This window comes from Brachyistius frenatus, unplaced genomic scaffold, assembly GCF_029030835.1.
Source record: "Brachyistius frenatus isolate BFR_SWC_R1_liver_20210118 unplaced genomic scaffold, ASM2903083v1 Contig_323, whole genome shotgun sequence".
Classification (NCBI taxonomy): Eukaryota; Metazoa; Chordata; class Actinopteri; family Embiotocidae; genus Brachyistius; species Brachyistius frenatus.
Window position 1 is genome coordinate 287668 of NW_027210922.1, and position 24880 is coordinate 312547.

At 44.8% G+C, this 24880-nt stretch overlaps 3 protein-coding genes across 5 annotated transcripts in view; all 3 read left to right on the forward strand.

Moving 5' to 3' along the window:
• Window positions 1-4813, forward strand: part of LOC138635706 (cilia- and flagella-associated protein 47-like) — a 37826-nt gene extending 33013 nt beyond the window's left edge. The window contains exons 64-67 of the mRNA XM_069723319.1: window positions 414-603; window positions 2349-2510; window positions 3124-3292; window positions 3788-4813. Coding sequence (XP_069579420.1) covers window positions 414-603; window positions 2349-2510; window positions 3124-3292; window positions 3788-3973 — 707 coding nt within the window. The 3' untranslated portion in view covers window positions 3974-4813. The remainder of the gene's footprint in view (window positions 1-413; window positions 604-2348; window positions 2511-3123; window positions 3293-3787) is intronic.
• Window positions 4814-6875: 2062 nt separating this feature from the next.
• LOC138635708 (C-type lectin lectoxin-Enh4-like) lies at window positions 6876-12571 on the forward strand. Of its 3 annotated transcripts, XR_011312163.1 has the most exons (6): window positions 6876-7526; window positions 7744-7963; window positions 9595-9770; window positions 10371-10457; window positions 12038-12100; window positions 12482-12571. XR_011312163.1 is itself a non-coding variant. In XM_069723322.1 (5 exons), exons 1-4 carry the CDS (start codon window positions 7457-7459, stop codon window positions 10442-10444), a joined length of 540 nt encoding a protein of 179 aa, XP_069579423.1. In that variant the 5' UTR covers window positions 6876-7456; the 3' UTR covers window positions 10445-10457; window positions 11166-11694. The 3 variants fall into 3 exon arrangements, 2 of the variants coding, with proteins under 2 accessions (XP_069579423.1, XP_069579422.1); XM_069723322.1 differs by lacking the exons at window positions 12038-12100; window positions 12482-12571 and adding an exon at window positions 11166-11694; XM_069723321.1 differs by lacking the exons at window positions 12038-12100; window positions 12482-12571 and having other exon boundaries at window positions 10371-10701.
• On the forward strand, window positions 12529-24667 carry LOC138635709 (transmembrane protein 47-like). Its single transcript, XM_069723323.1, has 4 exons — window positions 12529-13029; window positions 20379-20519; window positions 23739-23954; window positions 24578-24667. Exons 1-3 carry the CDS (start codon window positions 12801-12803, stop codon window positions 23915-23917), a joined length of 549 nt encoding a protein of 182 aa, XP_069579424.1. The 5' UTR covers window positions 12529-12800; the 3' UTR covers window positions 23918-23954; window positions 24578-24667.
• Window positions 24668-24880: the final 213 nt, after the last annotated feature.

Sequence of the window (24880 nt, forward strand, 5' to 3'; positions counted from 1 at the left end):
CAGAACGTGCTCATCGCAGGGGGAGGGGGGTTCAGCTCTGCAGGTCGGACATCGGCTGTGATTTTTGTATTTTTACCAAATAACATGTCGAGTCTGCGCTGAGTGAAAAGTTTGTTTCAAGTGTTTTAAGAGCTAGAACTTGTTCTGTAAGCTTTAGGATTACGAGTCCGAGTGGGTGGGAACCCAGAGCCGCGTGATTGGCTGGTGTGATTGAAAAATGATCAACTGACTTGAAGTGTCTTAAACCGCAATACCACCGAGCGCCACTAGAGGTCGGCTCCAAAGTCTTCTTATTCGTTTTCTGGAGGTCCGTCTGAAAATAATCCCTCAAAAAAAAAAAAAAAGATGCGGTTTTGTGAACCTTTCACAAAGCTCAGTCGTCCATCCCCTCCCGCTTCCTGCTTTCGGAACAGTTGCCTGGGCGATGACGACGACGACGATGGACGACTTCCTGTGCGAGGTGCAGTCGGTCGGCGAAGCGGCGGAGCGATCCGAGGTGGAGGACCGGCTCGCCGTCTCCGTCCGGGCGGCGAGGAAGGAGCCGGAGGACGCCGGCGTGACGCTCACCCTCAATCTAGTCTACACTCCCGTCAGGACGTGCAGGTTACACACACACACACACACACACACACACACACACACACACACACACACACACACACACACACACACACACACACACACACACACACACACGCATAAGAAAAAAATAAGATAGATAGGAAGAATGTGTCATTTTTAGTTGTAGCTGTTTGACTTAAATCCACTGGTTTGAAAGCAAACAAACATCTTTCACACACACACACACACACACACACACACACACACACACACACACACACACACACACACACACACACACACACACACACACACACACACACACACACACACACACACACACACACACACAGGAAAAAAGGAACAGTTTGAGATACACACACCCCACATCAAAAGCACCGCAAACACTGTCACACACTGGAAGAGAGAAAAATATAAACATACAAACGCTCATTATGAGAGAGGCACACACACACACACACACACACACACACACACACACACACACACACACACACACACACACACACACACACACAAAATTGCACACTCAGAGAAACAAATATGCTCTGAGCGAGAGAAGAAAACAAAAGGATGCTAATAATAAGACGGAGAGAGAAAGTAAAACACACACGCAGGGCTAAAAACACAAGACACAACATTTGCATCCGACGCTGCGCTCATTTATCTCGGGTCCACTTCTCCTTCTTTTCTGTTCCCGTGGCAACGGCGTGTTTTGCATCGTCCAGGTGTCGTCGCACGAAATGGCTCGACGTGGTTAAAAAGGGTCTTTGAACTCACCTCTGTTACAGGATTCCTTTGAGCTTGCACCGCATGTAAAGAAACTATGTCGTATAATCCTATTTTTCAAGTTGAGAGAAGAAAAGACTACATTGAGCTTAAAAATACAGGTAGGAAAAAGATAAGTACACAGGAAGATAAAATCCCAATAGAAAAAAAAGAATAGAATCAAAAAATTTACCTTTTTTTTTAAAAAAAAACCGTAATAGCGTAACTCACCGTAATCATTATCTACGTGTTAATGAATCCCGAAAGGAAATGTTTGTTGTGACAAAAACCTGCAACGTGAGAATAAAAAAAAACATTATATGTGGAAAAAAAACAACTAAAATGACATAAGGACTAAATTCTAACACCGGTGCCTAACAGGATAAAAAAATAAAAGTAACCTAAATACACCGGGGAAGCGGGGGACAACGAGGGACAGCTGAAACTAATTTATTTCACGTTTATTTGTGCCCGTTGCATGTGATGTTGATATTTTTTGGTCTTAGTAACTGATGTTTCATGCCGAGGAAAGAAAGGGGAAAGAAAGAAAAAAAATACAAATTAATAAAAAGTTAAAAAATTAAAAAGGGGGGGGTGACTCAGACTCAGTTTTCTTATCGTACTACTTTTCCTTTTTATTACATGTTAAGTCTGGAGAGAAGTTTCGGGTTTGTCATAATTTAAATAGTCTATAAAGGATTTGTCAAATTTATCTTCTTGTTTTTTCAGAGATATTTAATTTAGTTTAATTTAAATTTGAGTGTTTCGTTACATCATTCATAAAATTCGAGCGTGTTGGTTCATTTTTAATAAAGCAAACATTTTACATAAATTCAGAATGACTTTATATCATGATTGGATTGTTTCAGATAATCTGTCAGTGTGTTAAATATGTGTGTGTGTGTGTGTGTGTGTGTGTGTGTGTGTGTGTGTGTGTGTGTGTGTGTGTGTGTGTGTGTGTGTGTGTGTGTGTGTGTGTGTGTGTGTGTGTGTACAAGGTGCTCAGGGGTCGTCGCGGTGCGTTCGGCGTCCGGCAACACGTGGGAGTTTCCCATCGCCCTCGTCGCGACGGAGCCTCGGGTGGACGATGTCATCGTCATGGAAACCACCAAGGCGGGCGAGACGTCGGCCGTGGGCTTCCGTCTCATCAGCACCACCAGGTGGGTGGAAACAAATACGTAACGCTCAGCCGCTGTACTTTTTTACCCAAATAGTTCCAGGAACCAGCAGGTCCATTTTCTCAGTAACCCGCGGGGCTTCAATTAGAAACGCTTCCCTCGGCTGGTTTCAGCTTCTTTCGTAGCTCTACTTTGTGCTGATGGCGTTTCGACCAATCACTGCACACTTACGTCACCGCGGTTCCTGTCGTAAACGGTGAGAGCACCCACCCGGCGGTAGCAGTTATAGGAACTTAGATGCTTCGAGGTTCTAAGTAAAAAGGGGAACTTCCTCCTCCCGCCCATAGAACTGCTAAATAGTTCCTGTTCCTGCTAAAGGATTTAATTCAGGAACTAAATTCAGGAACTTGGAGCTGCCTCCATTTCTATTGTATCTAAAGTACCATAAAGATTAAGCCGATTATTACAAACATATGAATAATGAATAAAAATGGCTGCCTTGGAAATGCCATTTTCTGAGCAACACGGTGCCATTCAGCCCTTCAAATTTCTGACGACGCCACATTTTACCTGCCAGGTAGGACCTCGACTAAGTTCCACAGTTCCTGCGGTGGAAACATGACCGTGTGCATTTACTCTTTGTCGTTTTTCTCAGGAGGCCCGAGCCGTTCTCCGCCGCCTTCCTGCCGGGCAGCAGCGGCGAGTTCGCGGTGACCCCCGCCTCGGGGACGTTGCCGCCCGTCGGCTGCGTCGGAGTGCTCATCACCGTGTCCTTCACGCCCGACGCCGGCCACGAGATGCGCTCGGCGATACTCGCCGTCCAGGTGCTCGTCCGGTTGCTAAGGGCCGTCGCTAAGGGTGGTCGGGCCTACTCCTCCTCCCCCCCATGGAGTAGCGAACAAACGTCACATGAAAGTCTACTGACTGCTGTTCTCCGGTTCTCTACCCCCCGTGTGTTGCCATGGAGACGGGAGATCGCACGAACAACATTTTTTTTTTATACTTTAATTGATTACATATTTCATTTAGTCGGTAACTTGTTTTTATAAATAGCGATATTAATGTTTTCACGAATTAAACCACTTTCATTGCTTTTGATGAGCAACTTTTTTTGGGGGGGAATAAAATCAATTGTTTGTTTTTTTTCCCAGGAGGCAAGAACGGGATTTCTAGCCTCAGAAGTTCAAATCACGCAATACCATTACATATCACAATTTATAAAAACTGATCTGAAGAGTTGAATGATTGACAGCTGACCCCTCTTTGATTTTTTTTTTGATTTTTTTTTGGTGTGTGTGTGTGTGTGGTTTTTTTTCCAGGCAGCTGACATGCGTTGGACGTACGAGGTGAGGGGGAAAGCCCGTCCCACCTCCCCGCCTCCCTCCGACACAGAGGGGAACTCTTCGGCGCCGGGACCGTCCGCGGGACGCCGGCAGAACTTCGTGGTCCGGAACCTCCGGGTCCCGTCGTTGGCCAACTCCTCCCCTCTGAAAGTCCGTAGATAAACACCATCCCCGCTCTCACATGCACCTTCGCCCTCTTCACTTGTTCTTGTTTTCTCATTTGAATAGACCAGGACGTGGCATCATACATGTCCAAACGCACATGTAATATAATAAACATGTAAAAAGTCCGCGTGGGCAAAATTCCTCCCGAGCTCATCGGCTTCGTCTCCTCTCCTTGACCTTCTTTTCCATTCGATCTAATGACGCCCAAAAATCTATAAGGGATCATTTCCACACATTCAGCTGCCGTCAGATCTGTGATGAGCAATGAATGCCGCTAAGCCCATTACGCCTCGGAGTCCATTTTAAGTAAAACGTTAGCGGGCTCGTTTCCTCCCCTCCCGCTGCCCACCGCCCCAATTTCGGAGTTGGGCCGTAAATTAGCTCCGCCTCCCCGACGGCCGGTGTGCATATTACCGCCGTACTTTGCACTAACCGGGACGACCTTGAAATACACGTAATAAAACACAATATATAACGATAAATCAAACCTCATGGGTCTTCCGGGGGCTCGTGTGCATGTAAATGTAGCCGTCACAGGTGGATCCCTTCAAATCTCAAATTACGGCCATAATTTCATTAATACTTCAATATGTTATATGGCACGAGCATATAGATAGATAGATAGGTACTTTATTAATCCCTCAAAGGGGCATTTTGACATTACAGCAGCATGTACAGGGCAAAGCGATACAAAAATGCCGATAAAAACTAAAGGTAGTAAAAAAATATGAAATATCAAAATGTTAAACAAAACAAAACAACAGTGCCACGAATTAAAAACAAAACAAAACAAACAGCGTTGCGACAGCAGAAAGAGAGAGAGAGAGGGGTTGGAGTGAGGAAAAGCGACGACGTCATAACGACGCGCGGCGCGGATCCGCTGACCTCGGCGCAAAGTGAGACACTTCGCCAAACACGACTCATCCCAAGAATAATGGAATTTAACTTTGGAACTCGGGTTTGTTTTGGTTTTACCGGGAGGTTGAAAGAATTTCGGTTCAAAAAGAAAAAAGACAAAAAATTGTGCGAGAAACATTCAAAAATTTCAAACACCTCTGATGTCTTCCGACGGGCGCCGCGTCGACTAATCCTTCCCCCGCTTCCTCGACATTTCCTAAATGGATTATCTGCTCGGTTGCTTAATGCTATTTCATTTCCAGTCTTGTCACAGAGAGTCCTATTCCCTGTACATCGCTCGCACGGGGATTCAATAAGCATGGCGGTAATTAAGTGGGCGTGGGGGGAGGGGGGATGGGGGGGGGGCTCCTTCTTCCTCCCTGAAACACACACACACACACACACACACACACACACACACACACACACACACACACACACACACACACCGAATGTTTTTCTTCTCAGATAGCATCCTCGCATGTTGCTGAATTCGTCGATACGGAAAGGTACACTCGTCGGCAAACACGATTTGGTTCTAGTAAACTGTGTTGTTTTCTAACGGGTGTCTGTTAAAGCCAAAAATGCACAGTCAGCACAAACTTAACCCCCCCCCCCCACCCCATCCCACCCGACCTCCCACCCCCAGCAATGTCATACTCTATCAAATTCGAGGATTTGCAAAAATGGATCCCGTCATCAATTATAAAACGAGTCTCCAAATGGTTTTGTCCGTTTGATTGACAGGCCCGTGGCGCAGTCGCCCCTCCCACAGCTCCCCCCAAATATGGTCACTTCCCGCCCCGAACTGGCAAAGACGGCGCCGGGCCTAAATCCAGAAACTCCCAGGGCTTTTCGTAACCAAACGGCTCGACGTCGCCTGTCGGTCGCCGCTTCGCCCGCGACTGGCGAAATTGAAATTGAATACCGGCATTAAAAAGAAATACCGACGCTCCACCTTCTCCACACGGCTTCTTTAAAATCACGACTCTTGTTTTTTGAACTCTTTGAGCATCACCTGCGAGCTCGCCTGCCCCTCTAAAAAAAAAAAAAAAACCCACTATCTCCACATCCACACCCGCAAACGCACACAAGTGATACACGAACGGTCCGGCGTCCTTCGGGGCCGGGCCTCGCCCCCCCCCCCCTCCCCGAAACCTGTGAAGCAGCAGCCGACCACGTGTCGGCGTCGGCGTTTTCCCACCGAAACGAGCGCTTCGGTTCTTTGAAGTGAAATGTAATTATCGCTGCCGCACTTTCCCCGTCGATGTCTGCATTTAGGCCTCTCGGCGTCTACGCGTGTGTGTGTGTGTGTGTGTGCGCGTGTGTGTGTGTGCTCGCGCGTGAGCCTACGCCTATCAAAACTCCCCCCGCTGAACATGACAGAAGAGACGGGGGAGGAAGAAGCTGCTGAAACGCTGCTTTCATCTCCTTTCTTTCTTTTTTTTTTTTTCTTTTTTTTTATCGCCTAAAAACTTCTCATGACGCATAAAAAAAAAAAAAAAAAAAAAAAAAAAAAACGGCGTGTGTTACATATCTCACGCCGCCGGGCGAGCTTTTTCTTTTTCTTTTCTTTTGACGAAACATGCAAAACAAAAACAAAAAGCATCACCACAGAGGCGCATGCAAATAGTCCTGGAAGTGCAAATACCACCAGATGGGCCACTAGGGGAGGGGAGGGGTCGGGAGGGGAGGGTAGAAGGGGGGGGGGGGGGGGTCGGCACCCAAAAACCTATCGGGCTCCGTAGACTCCCATTCAAAATTCTCTCGTGAAATACAAAAGTCGCACATTTAAAAAAAAAAAAAAAAAAAAAAAAATCCTTATAATTAGAAAATAAGCTTCGGGGGGGGGGGGGGGAGTGTTTGTTTGTTTGTTTGTCTTTTTGTCGTCTCGCCTGATGGTGTCGGAAAGGACAGACATCACTCACGAGACGAGGCACTGCGGTCACGCGTGACACCTCATTTGAATTTTAAATTAGCCCGGTCCGATACCTGAGGGAGAGACGGGGGGCGGGGGGGGGGGGTGATTTACAGATCAACAAAGCCGCGCGTTATGTCCACACCAGCATCATTTGGAGGTCGAGAGGGACGCCCGCGATGACTTGCAAAGACGTCTGCTGTAAGTATGACCTTTGAATTCTTTCAAAAAGCTGATTCAAACATCAAAATGACGATAAAGAGCGAGCGTGTGTTCTTTAGTTTGTTTTTTCATTTTTTTTTTTTTTTTTTTTACCAATCCGGTGTAAAATCTTTCTTTATTGTGATGTTGTCGTTGTGTTTTTTTCGTGGTATCGAGGCACCGACAATCAATTCAATTTCCATCGGAGACGACGGTAATTTAAAGTGACATTTTACCAACGTCGATATTAACGCAACGGATTTTTTTTTTTTTTTTTTTTGCGCTCGGATTTCGATTTCCGAAAAGGCTGTTTGAAAGGTTCGAGAAGTCGAAGAGGCGGGTTTAAATCTTAAATCTTGAAACGAAGCCTTCGGTGAGACTCAGAAGAAGAAGAATTGCGCGAATGCGATTATTTAATAAGGTGTTCACAAAATGATGGATGACGTTGAAACAAACGTTTTCCGATGGATGATGTTTTTTTTTTTCAACTTAAAGGTGTTTTCTTCTCCTTATGGATCGTCGTTGGCGGCATAGGTGAGATCTTTTTTTAATTTATTTTTTAAATTGTATATATATGTATGTGTATATATATTTCCTTCAAAACTGCCGCTTCTGTGGTTCTTAATAACCGAGTTCATTCTTGGTTTTTGTTTGCATAAATGTTCAAATTTTGATAGTTTACTTTTCCCAAAAATTCCAACAAAATGTTTTTTCGTCGTTGTTGTTGTTGTTTTTTTAGTTTTTTTTTCAGTGCTGGCTGCTCCTGCGTCCTCCTTCAGTGCAACGGTGGCGGGTCAGAAAGTCGCGGTGGTGGAGAGGAATCTGAGTTGGCCGGACGCCCTGTTGTACTGCAGAGACTTCTACTGGGACCTGCTGAGCATTCACAGCGAGGAGGAGCAGATGGAGGTGGAGGGAGTCCTGAATAGCACCTCCTTCCCTCTCACCAAACACGTCTGGCTGGGACTGCGCAGGTATCCTGTCTATGTTTTTTAACTCTTTATATCTACATGAATGTATTTAGAAACGCAGCGTGTAAAATCTACAGAGTCACAGTTGACAAAAAAAAACAACACTGCGTTATTACGTGATAAATCAATGGAAATACTTTTGTGTACTTTTAATCTCACGGCTTTTGATTTGAGATTATCTACCGAATGCAAAAAAGTCAGTTCAAATTATAATTATTTATTCTTTTTCTTCTCCTGGCATGAATGGGCTTCCGTAGGTATCAAATGTCGACTTCTGTTTTTCCCCGAATGACCGATTGAACTTGTTTTCTTTCTTAAAAAAAAACCCACATAACTTTCACTCTATTGTTTTAAATGACTTGGCGCGTGAAAGTGTGCCTTTTTTTGTTTGTTTGTTTGTTTGTGTGTTTTGCTGAGCGTGACCTTCTTCGTTGCTGCCAAGTAGACATAAGCTTGAGTTTTGTTCCCTGCTTATGTCTTCCCATCTGGTTTTGTACGCTTTTGCGACGCTTTCAGTCGGACGCCATCTGCAGCTGAGTCCGAGTTGATTTAATGAAGAAAATGTGCGACGCAACTGTTTTGACCGCGATTCTTTTATGAGACGATCGCGCTGTCGATTGGTTTGGCTATCAGGGGCGTTTAAACAGGCCATTAAAGAGGCTGTAATAATCGAACAAAAGTCACCGTCAGTCAGGTAATATTGCAATTTTTATATTCAAATCAATTCAGTTTTATTTATATACCCACCCACAAAAAAAACCTCCCCTTTAAAATAACAGGGGAAAAAAAACTCCCCTTTAACAGGAAAAAAAAACCTTGCCTTTTAACAGGAAAAATAACTTACACTTTAACAGGAAAAAAAACTCTCCTTTAACAGGAAAAATAACCTCCCTTTAACAGGAAAAAAAAACAACCTCCCCTTTAACAGGGAAAAAAACCCTCCTTTAACAGGAAAAATAACCTCCCCTTTAACAGGAAAAAAACAAACTCTCCTTTAACAGGAAAAATAACCTCCCCTTTAACAGGAAAAAAACACCTCCTTTAACAGGAAAAATAACCTCCCCTTTAACAGGAAAAAAACAACCTCCCCTTTAACAGGAAAAAAAACCCTCCTTTAACAGGAAAAAAAACTCTCCTTTAACAGGAAAAATAACCTCCCCTTTAACAGGAAAAAAAACTCTCCTTTAACAGGAAAAATAACCTCCCCTTTAACAGGAAAAAAAACAACCTCCCCTTTAACAGGAAAAAAAAACTCTCCTTTAACAGGAAAAATAACCTCCCCTTTAACAGGAAAAAAAACTCTCCTTTAACAGGAAAAATAACCTCCCCTTTAACAGGAAAAAAAACAACCTCCCCTTTAACAGGAAAAAAAACTCTCCTTTAACAGGAAAAATAACCTCCCCTTTAACAGGAAAAAAAACAACCTCCCCTTTAACAGGAAAAAAAAACTCTCCTTTAACAGGAAAAATAACCTCCACTTTAACAAGAAAAAAAACTCCTTTAACAGGAAAAACAACAAACTGGAGAAACGGATGGTTCAAGCTTTATTAAAAAAAAAAAAGTTTTAAGTTTTAAGCCTAATATTAGATTCTTCACTATAAAAGTTCTAAATATCAAACCGTCTCTGTCTGTAGGACCCTGATGGCGGGCACCTGGTTCTGGATGCCCGGTGATTCCCTGAGTTACGCCTACTGGAAGACGGGGCACGCCTGGCAGATCACCAGCCCCTGTGGCGGCATGGAAACCGAGACCCCGACCTACTGGAGGGATCTTCCCTGTGGCGATCACTTGTACTTCATCTGTTTGACAGGTGAGGAGCCGGACGCGTTCACCACGACGGCGATTTCAGACGTTAAATAGGTCGTAAGTAGCCGTCGCCGTCTCGCTATTCTGGAGCCAGAAGTGACCATATTTGGACGTGCGGATGAGGAAGCGGTAAATCTGAGTCGATCTAATTCGTCGCTGATTTTTGAGGCCGAATATCTAATCGATGACGGGATTATTTTCAGATGACTAATAAGAAGGAATGACTTTAGCGAATGACGACATTATGAGAAAAACTGAGATGTTGAACGAGTCTATTGAGGCTTTTTATGGAGGCCCCCTAGTGGCACTCGGTGGTACCGCACTCACTGACCTTAAAAAAACCCTGTCTTTTTTTAATTCTGATTTCGCACCCGCGTCATGCAGCAACTGATATCTTGATCTTCAACTGGCACATTTGACCGCTACTCTTATGAATCCCACATGTGGCCTGTCAGGTTTACGGCGTCGGCTTTCAATACAACGTGCTTTATTACAGCTCAGTGGTTAGGTTAGGTTAGGTAGTTACTTTATTAATCCCCGAGGGGAAATTTTTTAAAGTGATGTGATGTGACACGACTTTCCGTCTTCGCTCTTAACTTCGCAGACGTTCCGACAAAAGACTCGAGAGTTCCTTTCTACACGAGCGTCAGAGGAGAACCACCAAAGGGGAAGGCTTAACACTAATCAGAAGGTTGGTTGGTTCGATCCCCAGCTCCTCCTGTCCACATGCCCAAGCGTCCTTGAGCAAGACCCTAAGTTGCTCCCGATGGTGTGTGAATGTTCTCCTGATGGCAGCGCCTTGCATGGTGATCTGTCGCATTAGTGTGTGAATGGGTGAATGGAAAACATGTTAAAGCGCTTTGAGACCGAAAGGTGACGAAACTATACAAGTTCAGATCATTTACCATTTACTTAAACTGCTGCAAATTGCATGAGCAATGAGGGAGGGAGGGAGGGAAGGAGGGAGTTTTTTTTTTTTTTCGATTGGTTGTAATAAGCCCCGCCCACTGTAATCAGTCATTGACTCAATTTCGAAATTCTTTTAATGACTTGCGAGGCCCAGAGATCAATTCCTTGCCAAACAGTGACAAGTTATTTACGTTCAATGTGGACGAACTATTTCAGAAACCCCCCCCCCCCCCCGATTTTCATCTGATTTGTTTGCTGAGGTGTTTTAGGATCTTTATCAGTGCTGGCAAAAGAAATAACAATGTTCCTTCATCTCTTTTCACTCTCCGTCCGTCATATATCGTCCCCTCCTTTTTTTTTCTTTTTTTTTAATTTCCTCTCAAATAAAACATACGGATGTCCTCCCCGAAACCTGCTCACCTTCCTCCTGTTTTATCCTCCTTGTCTCATCTCTTGGCGTTTTATTTTGTGTATTTTTTTTTTTTTTTAGTATGCAGAAGAAACAATAATATTCCTCCATGTGCCTCCCGCTTCTCTTCTTTTTAATATTTGCTCTAATAATATTTTTTTCCCTGAAGGGGGCTAGTGAGGGGAGAACTTATCTTGTTTCCATGGGGATTTATTATTATCAGTTTTTTTTATTATTAGTTTTTTTTTAAACGAACACATTACTCATGAGTGACAGTTTAGAAGCAATATATTGTACGGGGTTATTCCTTTTTTCCCTGCGCGTCGTCCTTTGTCCTCCTGGTTTGTCCTTATTTGGTCGTCGTCCTGTCCGCCCCTGTGTGGGCGTGGCCAGGGTGTCACCTTGCTCCTCCCCGGCTCGCTCAGCTGATCACCCAGCTCCGGAGGATTTCCTGCCTTGCCTTGTCTACGCCTGCAGCCTGAAGCTGAGCCCCCGCCCTCACCCGGATACCGACCATCACCACCATTTTTTTTTTTTTTTTTTTTTACCAATAAACCTTGTTTCATTCATTAAACTCTTGTGTTTCTACCATAACGGCTACGGCATTTTCTTTTTTGGTCTGGTGTTAGCTTTTTGGGCGGCTAATGTTAGCCAACCGTGGCAAGCTTTTAATTCGAGACAGGCATTTAAGTCATAGATAACGATATAACTCACGTTGACGCGTGAATCCAAATGATTCGTATCGCTGTTGGACGTGTAAACGGGTTTAGTTTTGTGCTCCAAATACACAGCGAGAGTTGAGTTCTTTATTAAACTCGTGATGTTGGGAAAACGTGGCCTCCATCTGATTGGACACCCGGTCCGCACTACGTCCCGCCCACCTGACCTGTCAATCAAACAAAAACCTAGCTTTTTGAGCCTTATTTTCTCATTAATTACAAGATCATTTTCAGATGGAAAGCCAGAAAACGGATAAGAAGGAGCGACTTCTTGGCTAACAACATCACAGCCGGAAGGTATGTCCACTTTTATACACGGTCTGTGTTTGCAGCTCAGTCTCTGCTGCCCCCTTGTGGCCCCAAAAATTTTTTTTATAAAAAAAAAAATCAGTTCTTGTTTGTTTCAATCGAAATTATTGTCAATTTATTACCTCTTAATTGAATAAGTGGAAAAAGCTTTCAAATACTGAATTTAGACTTGTTCTTCTTTTTGAATATCTGAAACATCTGACAAGAGTTTTTGGACAAATAACAGCAACTACATCCGGGATGAGTTAAAAATGAATTCATGAGTAGGCGACACGTTTGGAAGTATTTTACACCATGCTTTACAGCCATAACAAGAGGGCTCTCTCTCTCAATTTCTTTCTTACTTACTTTCTTTCTTTCTTTCTCTAGGACCCTGTAGCACCTGCTGATCCCTCCGAGCCTTGACGTCACCGCTGTAAACGGCGGAGACCTCCGGTGCGCGGCGGCAGCGGTGCCCACAGGCGCAGCGTCCGTCCAGCGCGCAACGCAGGCGGCTGCGGCGGCACCGGCAGCAGCACCACCACCACCACCACCACCGGCACCACCACCACCGTCAGGAGGAAGAGGACACGCACTCGCACACGTCCTCCGTCGGGTTTCGGACTCTTACTCCTTACGCCTCCTTTCAGCCTCCCCCCTCCTCCCCCAACCACCCCTCTCCCAACTCCCAACTCCCTTTCCCCGCGCCATGTCCTCCGCCACCACCGAGACGGAGGAGTCGGCGCGCGGCTCCCCGCTCACGCCGCTGAAGCTCGTCGGGCTGGTGTGCGTCTTCCTGGCGCTCTGCCTGGACGTGGGAGCCGTGATGAGTCCGGCGTGGGTGACCGCCGACGACCAGTACTACCTGTCCCTGTGGGAGTCCTGCTGGAAGCCCGCGAGCACCGAGAGCTGGCAGTGCAACAGCACGCTGGGCGCAGGTAAGAGGAGAGGAGCCGCCTTTTCCCACTATTTAATCAGGAGAAGATAAATTAACCATGATTATGGTTTTAACAAACAAGAACTGATTTTATTATTTTTTATATATATATATATATTTTTTATTTTTTTTTGGGGGGGGGGGGCACGTGGGGGGGGGGCAGCAGAGACTGCAAACACAGACTGTCTATAAAAGTTCGTAGCTTCCGGCTCTGAAAAAAAACAAAACGAGACCGATGCGGAAGCTGCAGTACCGCCGAGTGCCACCAGAGGTCGGCTCCGAAAATCTGATCGAGTCGCCCAGCTCGTCCAAACACAGGTCTGCGCACCTGCCCGGTTTGTCCTGCAACTTTGTTTCTCTGACCTTGGTGTCATTGTCACTGATGGTTTTTTTTTTTTTTGGGGGGGGGGGGGGGTGCAGCGACCTGTTCCTCTCCATCAGTAACACGTGCGCACCCGAACACTGCAGGCGGTAGACCCTGTATGGTGTCCAAACCTGAAGTTGCACAGCGGTATGAGGGCATGAGAAACGGTATGTTTTGCACAGTCTTAACGGTTACGGCCCTGAAAAATCCATTCTGTGTTTCCATTTATGTCGTTTAGGGAGCAGAAATCTTCTCCCGCTGACGACGCTGGACATTTTCAATTCGGGGAGATCCGGCTAAAAAAAAAAAAAAAAAAAAAAGAAGCTGCTGTATTTTTAAGCCTTTTTTTTCATTTTTTTTTTTTTTTTCCATAATAATCACCGTCTAGATTATAAACACTGCAAAGTAGTGCCTGAACCGTCCCGCTGAAAGTACACCAACTCTCTCGGGCGTTGCCATTTACCTCCGCCTCATTAATTCATTTGTCATCAACGACGGGGGGGGGAGGAGGAGGAGGAGGAGGAAGAGGAGGAAGGTTTAGAGGCTCACCGCTTCATCCTTTTATCTCTCTCTTTTTTTGTTTTTTTTTGTTTACCATCTTTTGTTGTTGTCTGGCCCTGTTGTCTCGCCCGTGGAGAGGTCCTGGCAGTTTGTTGTTGGCCTGGGAGAGAGGGAGAAAGAGAGAGGACGGTCGATCGAGAGATTGCTTGCGTGGATCGGTTTCCAGGGAAACGGGAGTTCAACTAGCATGACTTTTAATTCAGGCGAAAAGTGGCTTTATTTACTACCAGTGTCACGGTGGGAGCTGACAGGTGGTAATTACACACTCTATCTATCTATCTATCTATCTATCTATCTATCTATCTATCTATCTATCTATCTATCTATCTATCTATCTATATATCTATCTATCTATCTATCTATCTATCTATCTATCTATCTATATCTATCTATCTATCTATCTATCTATCTATCTATCTATCTATCTATCTATCTATCTATCTATATCTATCTATCTATCTATCTATCTATCTATCTATCTATCTATCTATCTATCTATCTATCTATCTATCTATCTATCTATCTATCTATCTATCTATCTATCTATCTATCTATCTATCTATCTATCTATCTATCTATCTATCTATCTATCTATCTATCTATCTATCTATCTATCTATCTATCTATCTATCTATCTATCTATCTATCTATCTATCTATCTATCTATCTATCTATCTATCTATCTATCTATCTATCTATCTATCTATCTATCTATCTATCTATCTATCTATCTATCTATATCTATCTATCTGTCTGTCTATCTATCTATCTATCTATCTATCTATCTATCTATCTATCTCTATCTGTCTGTCTCTCTGTCTCTCTGTCTCTCTGTCTATCTGTCTCTGTCTGCCTGTCTGTCTGTCTCTCTGTCTATCTGTCTCTCTGTCTGTCTCTCTATCTGTAAGTCTCTGCTGCCCTCTCTTTGGGTGGGATAGGATCATGATTGCTTGTGTGTGTGACAGAAGGGCGAGCCTGGGTGTCTGCAGGTTAGTAAATTGGTGTGTGACTTAGTGTGTGTGTGTGTGTGTGTGTGTGTGTGTGTGTGTGTGTGTGTGTGTGTGTGTGTGTGTGTGTGTGTGTGTGTGTGTGTGTGTGTGTTTGCACCAACCACGTCGAGCTGACCTATTTCTGGACAGTCTCCTCTGAAGCCCAGCTGAATATTTCATGTCACACTCTGATTTCTCTGTTGTTGCATCTCCGTACCTTTTTTTTTTTTTTTCACACACACACAGACACACACACACACACACACACACACACACACACACACACACACACACACACACACACACACACACACACACACACACACACACACACACACACACACTCGCTGCACCAAGACATCTAATTAGGGAGTCCTGGTCTGCAGCTTGAATGTGTGTGTGTGTGTGTGTGTGTGTGTGTGTGTGTGTGTGTGTGTGTGTGTGTGTGTGTGTGTGTGTGTGTGTGTGTGTGTGTGTGTGTGAGAGCCTTACCGCTGCACACACATTGATCTTTAAAAAAATAAATTACTCTCGACTTCCTCGGCTCGTTTCCAGCGAGGTTAATTCAGCTCATTTTAGTTTTCATTCACTCCGACGATCGTCTTTACAGTGAATAATGCTCGATTCAACCTGCTCTGATGTTCTTAAAACTTAAATCCTCCGAGTGAATAATTAGGATCTGGCCTCGCTCCGTTCAGCTACATCCTAACGGACGTAGACGATGGGTTCTTTTTAAGACCTCCCGCCGCCCCCGAAAGAAACAAAAATAACAATCCGCTGGCCGCTCAAGTTGGATGTTTTGTCCTGAGACATCGCGTTCGTAGTTGGGAAACGGACGTGAGCTCATAGCGACCTTTGACCTCTGACCGCCAAAAATCTTCTCAGTTCGTCCTCAAGTTAAATTGAACACTTGCGACAAATTTGAAGAAATTCCCTCCCGGCGTTCCTGAAATATCGCGCTCACGGGCGTTGGCCGACGTGATTGGACGGTGACTGACCTTTGACCCCTGACCGCCGAAATCTCACGAGCTCATCGTCGGCGCCGAGTGAATGTTGCCGCCGAGTTTGAAGACAATTCCCACCGGGCGTTGTCAAGATGACGGGACGGACGGCTGAGAGGGACGTGAGGTCAACGGGTGACCTTGACCTTTGACGGACAAACGGCGGTCAGGGGTCAAAGCTCAGTTCATCCTCGAGGCCGGAGTGAACGGTCGCGTCAAATTAGCGGAAATGCCATCCGGGCGTTTCCGAGACGCCCGCGTTCACGCGAATGTGTGGGGTTGAGGCCGCGTTGACCTTTGACCTCCCCCCCTCCCTCTCACGGCATTGGTGAGATGTCGCGTTTACAAGAACATCAGATTTTCATTTTTTTTTTCACAAAATATTTCACCTTCAAATTATCAAAAAAAAACAACAACAAAAAAAACACCACAGTAATAAACTGCCGAGAACTAAAGATGCGCTTTTTTTGTTGTTGTTGTTGTTGTTGTTTTGATTTGTTTGCTTCCGGCGACTTCGTCCTCCAGACGACCTTGAGAGAAGCTCGCCGTGAGAATCTTCACAAAACAGCCACGTTTAAAAATTTTTTTTTTTTTTTTTTAACGTCTACCCGAAAAAGTCCGAACGCCGGCGTGTTTCTGACCCTCCGATCCAGTGAAGACCTAAAAAACCTCCCGCGAGCGTTTCCTCCTCGCTCGCCGCCCTTCTCATCTTTCTCCATCAGCCCCGATCGATCCGTTCTTTCCTCTCAGCCGGCTTTTTACATTTTATTTTTTTATTTTTTTTAATTAATTGTCTGTTTCTCAATTCCCCTTTTTCTTTTTCTTTTGCTTCATCTTTACTCCCTCCTTCCTTCCCCTCCTCCATTTTTCTGGGAGGTGCGGGGGGGGGGGGGTAATTTCACCGCACACTCCCCCTCCCTCCCCCGTTCTATTTGTAGCTTCTGATGAACTGAGGGAGAACCGGGAAACCATGTGGCGTTCTGGGGGGGGGGGGGGGGGGGGGTAGTCCGGGAACCAGACCCACCATACCCCGAAATCACACACACACACACACACACACACTGGGGGGGGGGGGGGCATGGTGAGCACGTGCCAGAAAACACACATAACCACGAGAGGTCCAGTTACTGTAGTGAAACACACTAAATCTATTTATAAATGACTTAAATACAGTCGGTGTTCCCCCCCCCCTTTTTTTTTTTTTCTTTCTTATGAATTCCTTCATTGATTTTATTGAAACCTCTTCATCCGCCAAAGTCCATTCAGACACAGGCGGGGTTTTTTTTCAGCTGTTGAGAATTCGCTTGTTAAATTGATATTTGATGGAATAAAAGGTTTAAAACCAGGAATTAAAAAAGATTATTATGATTATTATTTTTGATTCCAGCTTCTCTCCAGTGTCTCCTGACGTCGTTGTGTGTGTGTGTGTGTGTGTGTGTGTGTGTGTGTGTGTGTGTGTGTGTGTGTGTGTGTGTGTGTGTGTGTGTGTGTGTGTGACTGGGCTTGACGTTAGCTTGATTTGCACATTCACAGACCGGCAACGATATTCTGGAAATATAATTTGAACTTTATTCTCGACTTTTTTTTCTTTTCTTCGAGAGCAAAACGTATCTTCAGAACTATTTTTCCTTTCCTGAACGCGGCTCTTTGAATTTATTTGAATAATAATCATCCTTCATTCCGATGCGGCAACTTCTGTGGGAACAGAATTGCCTCGGTGTTCGATTTTTCTCGTTCTATTTAAATTGGTGAATTAAAGCCAAAGAATAAAAAAAAAAAAAATGAATATATGGAAGTCCCGTTTCCAGGAAACTTATATTAAATCTAAATCGCTGTTAGTTCAGCTGGAATAAAAAACAACCCAGTTTCAGATCGTCACTTAGATCCATCATCAGTCGTGCTCCAGTTTCCTCCCCTCGCCGCTTCCTCGTTCCCTCTCATCTTTAATTTCCTCCCTCCCGCCGTCCCACCTCTCTGCATCTCATCTCTTCACCTCCCGTCTGCGCCTCCCTCGTCTCTCCTTATCTCTCTCCTCCCGCCGTCCGTCTCTCGTTGAGCGGTTTTGCCACGCTCGAGCGGTGAATTTGAGAAACGCCCGTGTTGACGTGAACTTTCACAGCTGTAAGATAAAAATAAAAATAAAATAAAATAAAAAACTGAAAATAGATCTGCTTAAATATGCCTCGGTTTCCTTTTCTTTTTTAAAAAAAAATTCTTTTTTGCCTTCTAAGATTCACTGTACGTCCTCGAGGAATCCACATTCATTTTATTTCACGTGTCTATTTGTACTTGCGGCGTTTTGAGCCTCACATCTGATTGGCTGTGAGGGCTGCGTCCACTCGTGGGTGGGTGGGTGGAGAGGAGGGGGGTGGGGGGAGTGGGGGTGGCGGGAGAGTCGAAATCAGGACTCGAAGCCTCCGAGTCCTGATTTCGTCCCGGCGCGGCCACCTTCGCTAGTTTGAAGCGGTTCCGACAGGAAAGCGACCATATTTGGACGAGCCGGGAGGGGGAGGAGCTTAGCGGTGGATCTAGCTCGATCCTACGTCCCCGCCCGCCGATTGGCCGCGCAACCTGACCGCGCCATGGGACCTGTCAATCAAACGAGACCCCTCTCCCTCCCTCCCCCCCGCAAAAAAACCCAAAAACAAACGAGACGACAGCGGACATAATCAATTCTGATTGGTCGCTCGTCCACGGCGGACAATCCGAACGCAAGCATTCGTGTAGGGATTCCCCCCCCAAAAAAAACCAGGCACTCAACCGTCATCTGCTGCTGTTTACCCGTCCCTCTGGTGGAAGTGGAAGTACACGTTTCGTATGCGTCATGATTTATTTCCTCCCTCCCGCGCATCTCGCTTTTATGTCTTATTTTTGGGTGCCATTTTTTTTTTCTTTTTTGGAATCGTTTATCAGGCGGTGCCCGTCGTCGCCGCCAAAACACCCGTCGGTCCGCTCGGGAAGGGACGTCGCGTCGGTGTCATTTTTTATTTATTTTTTTGCCGAAAGGAAGAAAACAAAAGAGAAACCCGGTCCGATTTTCAAAATAAAACACCCACGTGTCACAGTTACCAAAATAAATCGGGAGGATTGATTGATTTTGGAAAAAAACCCTGTTTTAACTTTGTCTGTAGGCTGCAGCACCAAGTAGAAAAGGACCAAAAAAAAAAGGGTGTGTCTCTGTATGTGAGGGTGTGTGTGCCACAGTGCTCCCTCTATATATATATATATATATATATATATATATATATATATATAAAATGCAGACAGATTTTTGATAACATGCCAGCAAAGCTCTTTAGCCGAGGCTTTTTGTCAGCTCAGGTACACTAAGTGCTCTCTCTCTTCATTACTTTCACTCAGCACCCCCGCTCCTCCTCCCTCTTCTCCTCCTCCTCCTCCTCTTCGCCTCCTTTTTTTTTTTTTTTTTTTTTATCCCCCTGGCGTTTTCTTTTCATGCTGCCCTCTCTCTGTCCTTGTAACGTCACGTCGGGCGCGTCTCCGCTTGCACGTTTTATTTTTTTTTATTATTATCGCCGACTCGTCGCTCCTCTCTTCATCTCACTTTCACTCGCCCATCCCCTCCTTCATTTCTCAGTTCCCTCCTTTTGTTCCTCGACTCCCTTTTGTGTTTCTACGCTCATTCGTTCGTCTTTATTTCCTCCTCGTTTTTGTTTTCTTTCTCTTCCGTTCACTTTCTTTTCTTTTCTTACTTCATCAGACAGTTTTAACACAGACAGTCTCTTCTTCCCCCGACTTCATTTCCTCTCCCTTCCTTCCTCATCCCTCTTTTTTTTTTTTTACCTTCCCTCCATTGCCAATCACTAACTTCCTCATTTCTTTCTTTCTTTCTTTCTTTCTTTCTTTCTTTCTTTCTTTCTTTCTTTCTTTCTTTCTTTCTTTCTTTCTTTCTTTCTTTCTTTCTTTCCCTTTTCATCCTTTTCTTTCTTACTAGTTTTTTTTGCCCTTTCAATACTTTCCTTCCTTTATTTCCTACTTTTTTTTCTTCCCGTTCCTCGTATTCCCCGCCTCCTCCTTTATTTTTTATTTTTTTATAATTTACTGAATTCTGTCTTTCCTTCTGTTTGTCTTCCAGTGTTGCTCAGCCACTTTCTTCACCTCCATCCTCATTTATCTTTCTCGTATCTTTTTCTGTAATTTCATCACCTTTATTGTCTTAATTTCTCCTCTGCCTTCCATTTCCTTCCTCCACTTAAAGTGTCTTTTTCGTTCTTTTTTTACTTTTCTACTTTCCTTATTTACTATATCCACCTCCAGGGTACTTGTGGCTCCGCCCTCCTGCTTCGTGGCTCCGCCCTCTTTGTACTTTCTCACATTCTTTCATAAATGCAACTCTTAACTGTTTACGCAACTTTCTTCTTCCTCCTTCCTCCTTCCCCCACCCCCACCCCACCCCTCCGACCTCTCCTTTTCCCAGACTGGCAGGTTGCTACGCTGGCCCTGTTGCTAGGGGGCGGAGCCCTGGTGCTGATGTCGTTCCTGGTCGCCCTGGTCGCCGTGTGCATCGGCACGAGGCGGCGCTTCTACGCGCCCGTCGCCTTCATGCTCTTTGCCGCAGGTCACACACACACACACACACACACACACACACACACACACACACACACACACACACACACACACACACACACACACACACACAGTGAAGTCCCGGGTCGAAGGCCACACACTCATTATGCGCTAAAGTACACACACCTAATGACACACACACGCAATACCATTACTTAATTAGCCAATTTAGACAAGGTAGCTGGAAGGTTGCAGGGTAATCACATTGAAAATTGACATGCATTTAAATGATAATCCTTACTTACTCATTAAACAGTGCACACACACACACACACACACACACACACACACACACACACACACACACACACACACACACACACACACACACACACACACACACAATTCTTCTCCTCAGTCAAACTCATTTAGAGAAAATCCCATTTTTAGGATACGGACCCGGCAGGGTTGGAGCCGAGTGTCACGCCTGTCCGTTTAATTTCCCTTCAGCCAGCCTTAATCTCGAGTTGGACAACTACCAAGTTTCCACATCCTCCCTCCTCTCACCTCCGGGAATAATTGGAAAGTTTAATTTTTTTTCCCCTTTCAACCCGTGAAATGTTTCATTTTTGCATCGCCGGACGGCGTCGCCTGCCGGAAGCCACGCAGAAACGAGCCACGGTTTTTAACGTTCGATAAAGTCACTCCTTCTGCATGTATTTCTTCTTCTTTTTTTCTTTTTTTTTTATGTCGTTAACATAAAGAAAAACAGGACTTCTTGATAAAATAATGATGCTACAGTACGAGTTGTGTGATTTCAGTTGGATTTCTGAAATTTTGTGGGTTAAATACTAAGCTATAGCTGCCATTATATGAAAGTAAGTTTGTATATTATTTATGCATAAATATCTAACAGTTTTGAGAGACAATTTCTAACACTGCAAGCTCAAATTTAAGAACTGAGAATCAAACTAATTCTCCCTCAAAGTTTTGTTGGTTTTGCTCTCCTGTTTGTAGAGGAAGTAAATTCAAGTCAAATCCACCAATAGAAACTCCTGTCTTATCCGTAAATGTAGGCCCCGCCCATTTGATCCAAATCAAAAGCTTTTGACTCGCGACCAATCAAAAGAAGTCTGATTCACAAGCAACTGAGAAAATTTGTTTACAATCCAAATTGTCGTAATCGTAGATTATATATTTTTCCTAGCAAACTTAATTTTAGATTACCGCACAAAAAAAAAAAAATCAATAAAATTACTATACAAAGAAGTCAATCAGCGGTTCATTGGTTGGCCGTACGGGGGTAGTTTTGACTCCCGAATTTTGAGATGTTATCCGTCAAATTTAAACTTCTCAACGTTAGTGCCCCCCTAGTGGTGGTATAAAAAAAATACCTCGTAAAAGCCACCGGTGCCATAATCAGCACTTTAAGCAAAACTGTGTCATTTTAGAAGTTGGAAAATAAGAGATCAGTCATACATGAAAAAAAAAAAAGAAAAGAAAAAGAAAACACGAGCTGTCAAGAGTGGACTTATTTTTTTCCGTTATGGGACACGAGCATTTCTTTAAAGGCCCCCAGTGAATGATGGATCACGAGAACTAACGACGACTCGTTTTTCACTCCATCATCTGAGTTGATATTTGCATTTTTTTTTTGTGGTGGTGGGGGTATTAAGCATTCTGTGTTTTTTTTTCCGGGCTTTGTTTTTCTGGAAAGTGTCAGAGCTTGTTCCCCCCCCCCCCCTCGAGGTGAATCCCCTTTGAAGGAATAACGATTGATGTGTTTCCCCCTTTGTTCTACTGCCATCCATCATCACCCCCCCCCCCCTCCGTCTTTCCTCCGCCCTCGTGCGGCCTGATCAAAACGCGATTTATTATTTTTGTTGCATCTAAAACGGGCTAAACGAAGTAGGCGGAGCTAAACGACACCCCCTTTTTTTTTTCTTTCTTTTTTTTTTTTTTTACAGCAGAGGAAATTTGTTCCTTTTGATTCAATAATTCATAATTCAAAACAAGAATGAAATATTGACCACCTACCGTGTAATATATCACCTCGAAGCTTTGAGTACAAACATCCTTCTTTCATGTTGATATATTTATGTTTTTTTTTTTTTAACTATTGTACAGCTGCTGCTTTGTAATTGACAGATTACTCGGTGCATAAATATAATTTTTTTGTTGCCTTACAGCTGGCACCCACACAGTTTAGTTGTAAGAACTTCGCTAAATATAGACGCTGAAGATTTTCAATGATTTCTACATCAATGATTCAATGTTTTCTCCAGCAGCTCTGTGAAGCCGAGCTCAAGCGTGCTTGGACGCTGAATGCTCAGTTTAAAAATGTGGGCGTGCTAACACGCTAATTACCGCTAAAAAGACTGCGGCTGATGGGAATGTAGCTTTTCTGACATTTGGGTAAATCATTAAAAAAGATGATCGATGACCTGATGACATGAATTGGTGGACCGGTTTTCATGGCTAGTCCACCCAATCCTCATAAACTACAAATGTGAATCTCGTGGTAAGCGCAAGAAAAAGGTTTTAAAGCGTTTCAAAGACGTTTTTCTTTCCTTCCTGCTGTTTGAGGTTTTACTTCCTGTTCAAAGGGAGTTTTTCCTTCCTGCTGTTGGAGGTTTTACTTCCTGTTCAAAGGGAGTTTTTCCTTCCTGCTGTTGGAGGTTTTACTTCCTGTTTAAAGGGAGTTTTTCCTTCCTGCTGTTGGAGGTTTTACTTCCTGTTTAAAGGGAGTTTTTCCTTCCTGCTGTTGGAGGTTTTACTTCTTGTTAAAAGGGAGTTTTTCCTTCCTGCTGTTGGAGGTTTTACTTCCTGTTAAAAGGGAGTTTTTCCTTCCTGCTGTTGGAGGTTTTATTTCCTGTTTAAAGAGAGTTTTTCCTTCCTCCTGTTGGAGGTTTTACTTCCTGTTTAAAGGGAGTTTTTCCTTCCTGCTGTTTGAGGTTTTACTTCCTGTTCAAAGGGAGTTTTTCCTTCCTGCTGTTGGAGGTTTTACTTCCTGTTTAAAGGGAGTTTTTCCTTCCTGCTGTTGGAGGTTTTACTTCTTGTTAAAAGGGAGTTTTTCCTTCCAGCTGTTGGAGGTTTTACTTCCTGTTAAAAGGGAGTTTTTCCTTCCTGCTGTTGGAGGTTTTATTTCCTGTTTAAAGAGAGTTTTTCCTTCCTCCTGTTGGAGGTTTTACTTCCTGTTTAAAGGGAGTTTTTCCTTCCTGCTGTTGGAGGTTTTACTTCCAATTGAAATTTTGCATGTCTCCTCCAGTCGTCCTCCAGGCCTGCAGCTTGGTCCTCTACCCCATCAAGTTCATCGAGACCATCAACCTGAGGATCTACCACGAGTTCAACTGGGGCTACGGCCTGGCCTGGGGCGGGACCATCTTTTCCTTCGGCGGGGGGATCCTCTACTGCCTCAACCCCAAGAACTACGAGGAGTTCTACTAGCACCGATTCGAGCCCCGGGGATCCATGTTGGGACGAGGTATACGGGGGGAATATGAAAAAAGGGGCGTTTGCAGGAGGGGGGGGGGGGGGGGGCAATTCCCAAAGAACTGCAAGGAATAAGGCACGTCGGATTTGAACAACTATCACCACAAGTTTCAAACACCCTGGGGGAACGAAAACCGGCGGTCGGGGGTTTACTTTCCTTGGCTGACGGGTGTTCGAACTGGCAACCCTGGGGGTGGGACGGGGGTGGGGGGTTGGTTGGTTGGGGTCGAGTGAGGGTCTTACCGCCGGGACTTGTGCCGCAAGTCCTATCGGGAGACCTGACAACCCCGGGGTAGACGAGGGACGGAGGTCGAGCCGCGACCACGCACGCCTCCGTTCGAAACCGGACGGAACTGCGGTTATTATATCGTAACCGCCCCAACTTGTTGACTCCGTTACCTAGGAAACAGGACGTCAAGACTCGGGAGGCTTTTTCCGCACGGTTACACTCGCATGCACAGGCAAAAAAAAAAAAAAATGGCACGTGTATCTTCACATGTAAACGTCGAATTCCTTGGAGCGCCCTCATCACCATCATCATCATCATCATCATCATCATCATCATCATCATCAGTGCTTAGTTAGGAGTTTATTAGGTTTTCTTTTTCTTTGCAGCTCTGGAACTTTCACAAGGACGTGGAAGAGGATCAGACGCCACAGTTGGGGCCTCATAACCTTTCATAAGACGCATAGATTCCTCTCGGAGGGAGGGGGGCGAGGAGGGGGAGGGGGCGCGGTGAAAAAAACTCAGAGCGGGGGAATAAAAATAAAGACACCCGCTCAATATTCTCTCATCGACCCACTTGTCTGTTACCGCAGCCGTCACCATCGATTAGCCGCGGGTCGGAGGTGTGAGACGGGACGGCGCTTCACGCTGCCTCCGAGGACCCTGGGAGATTTCTTTTCCGATTTTGCCCG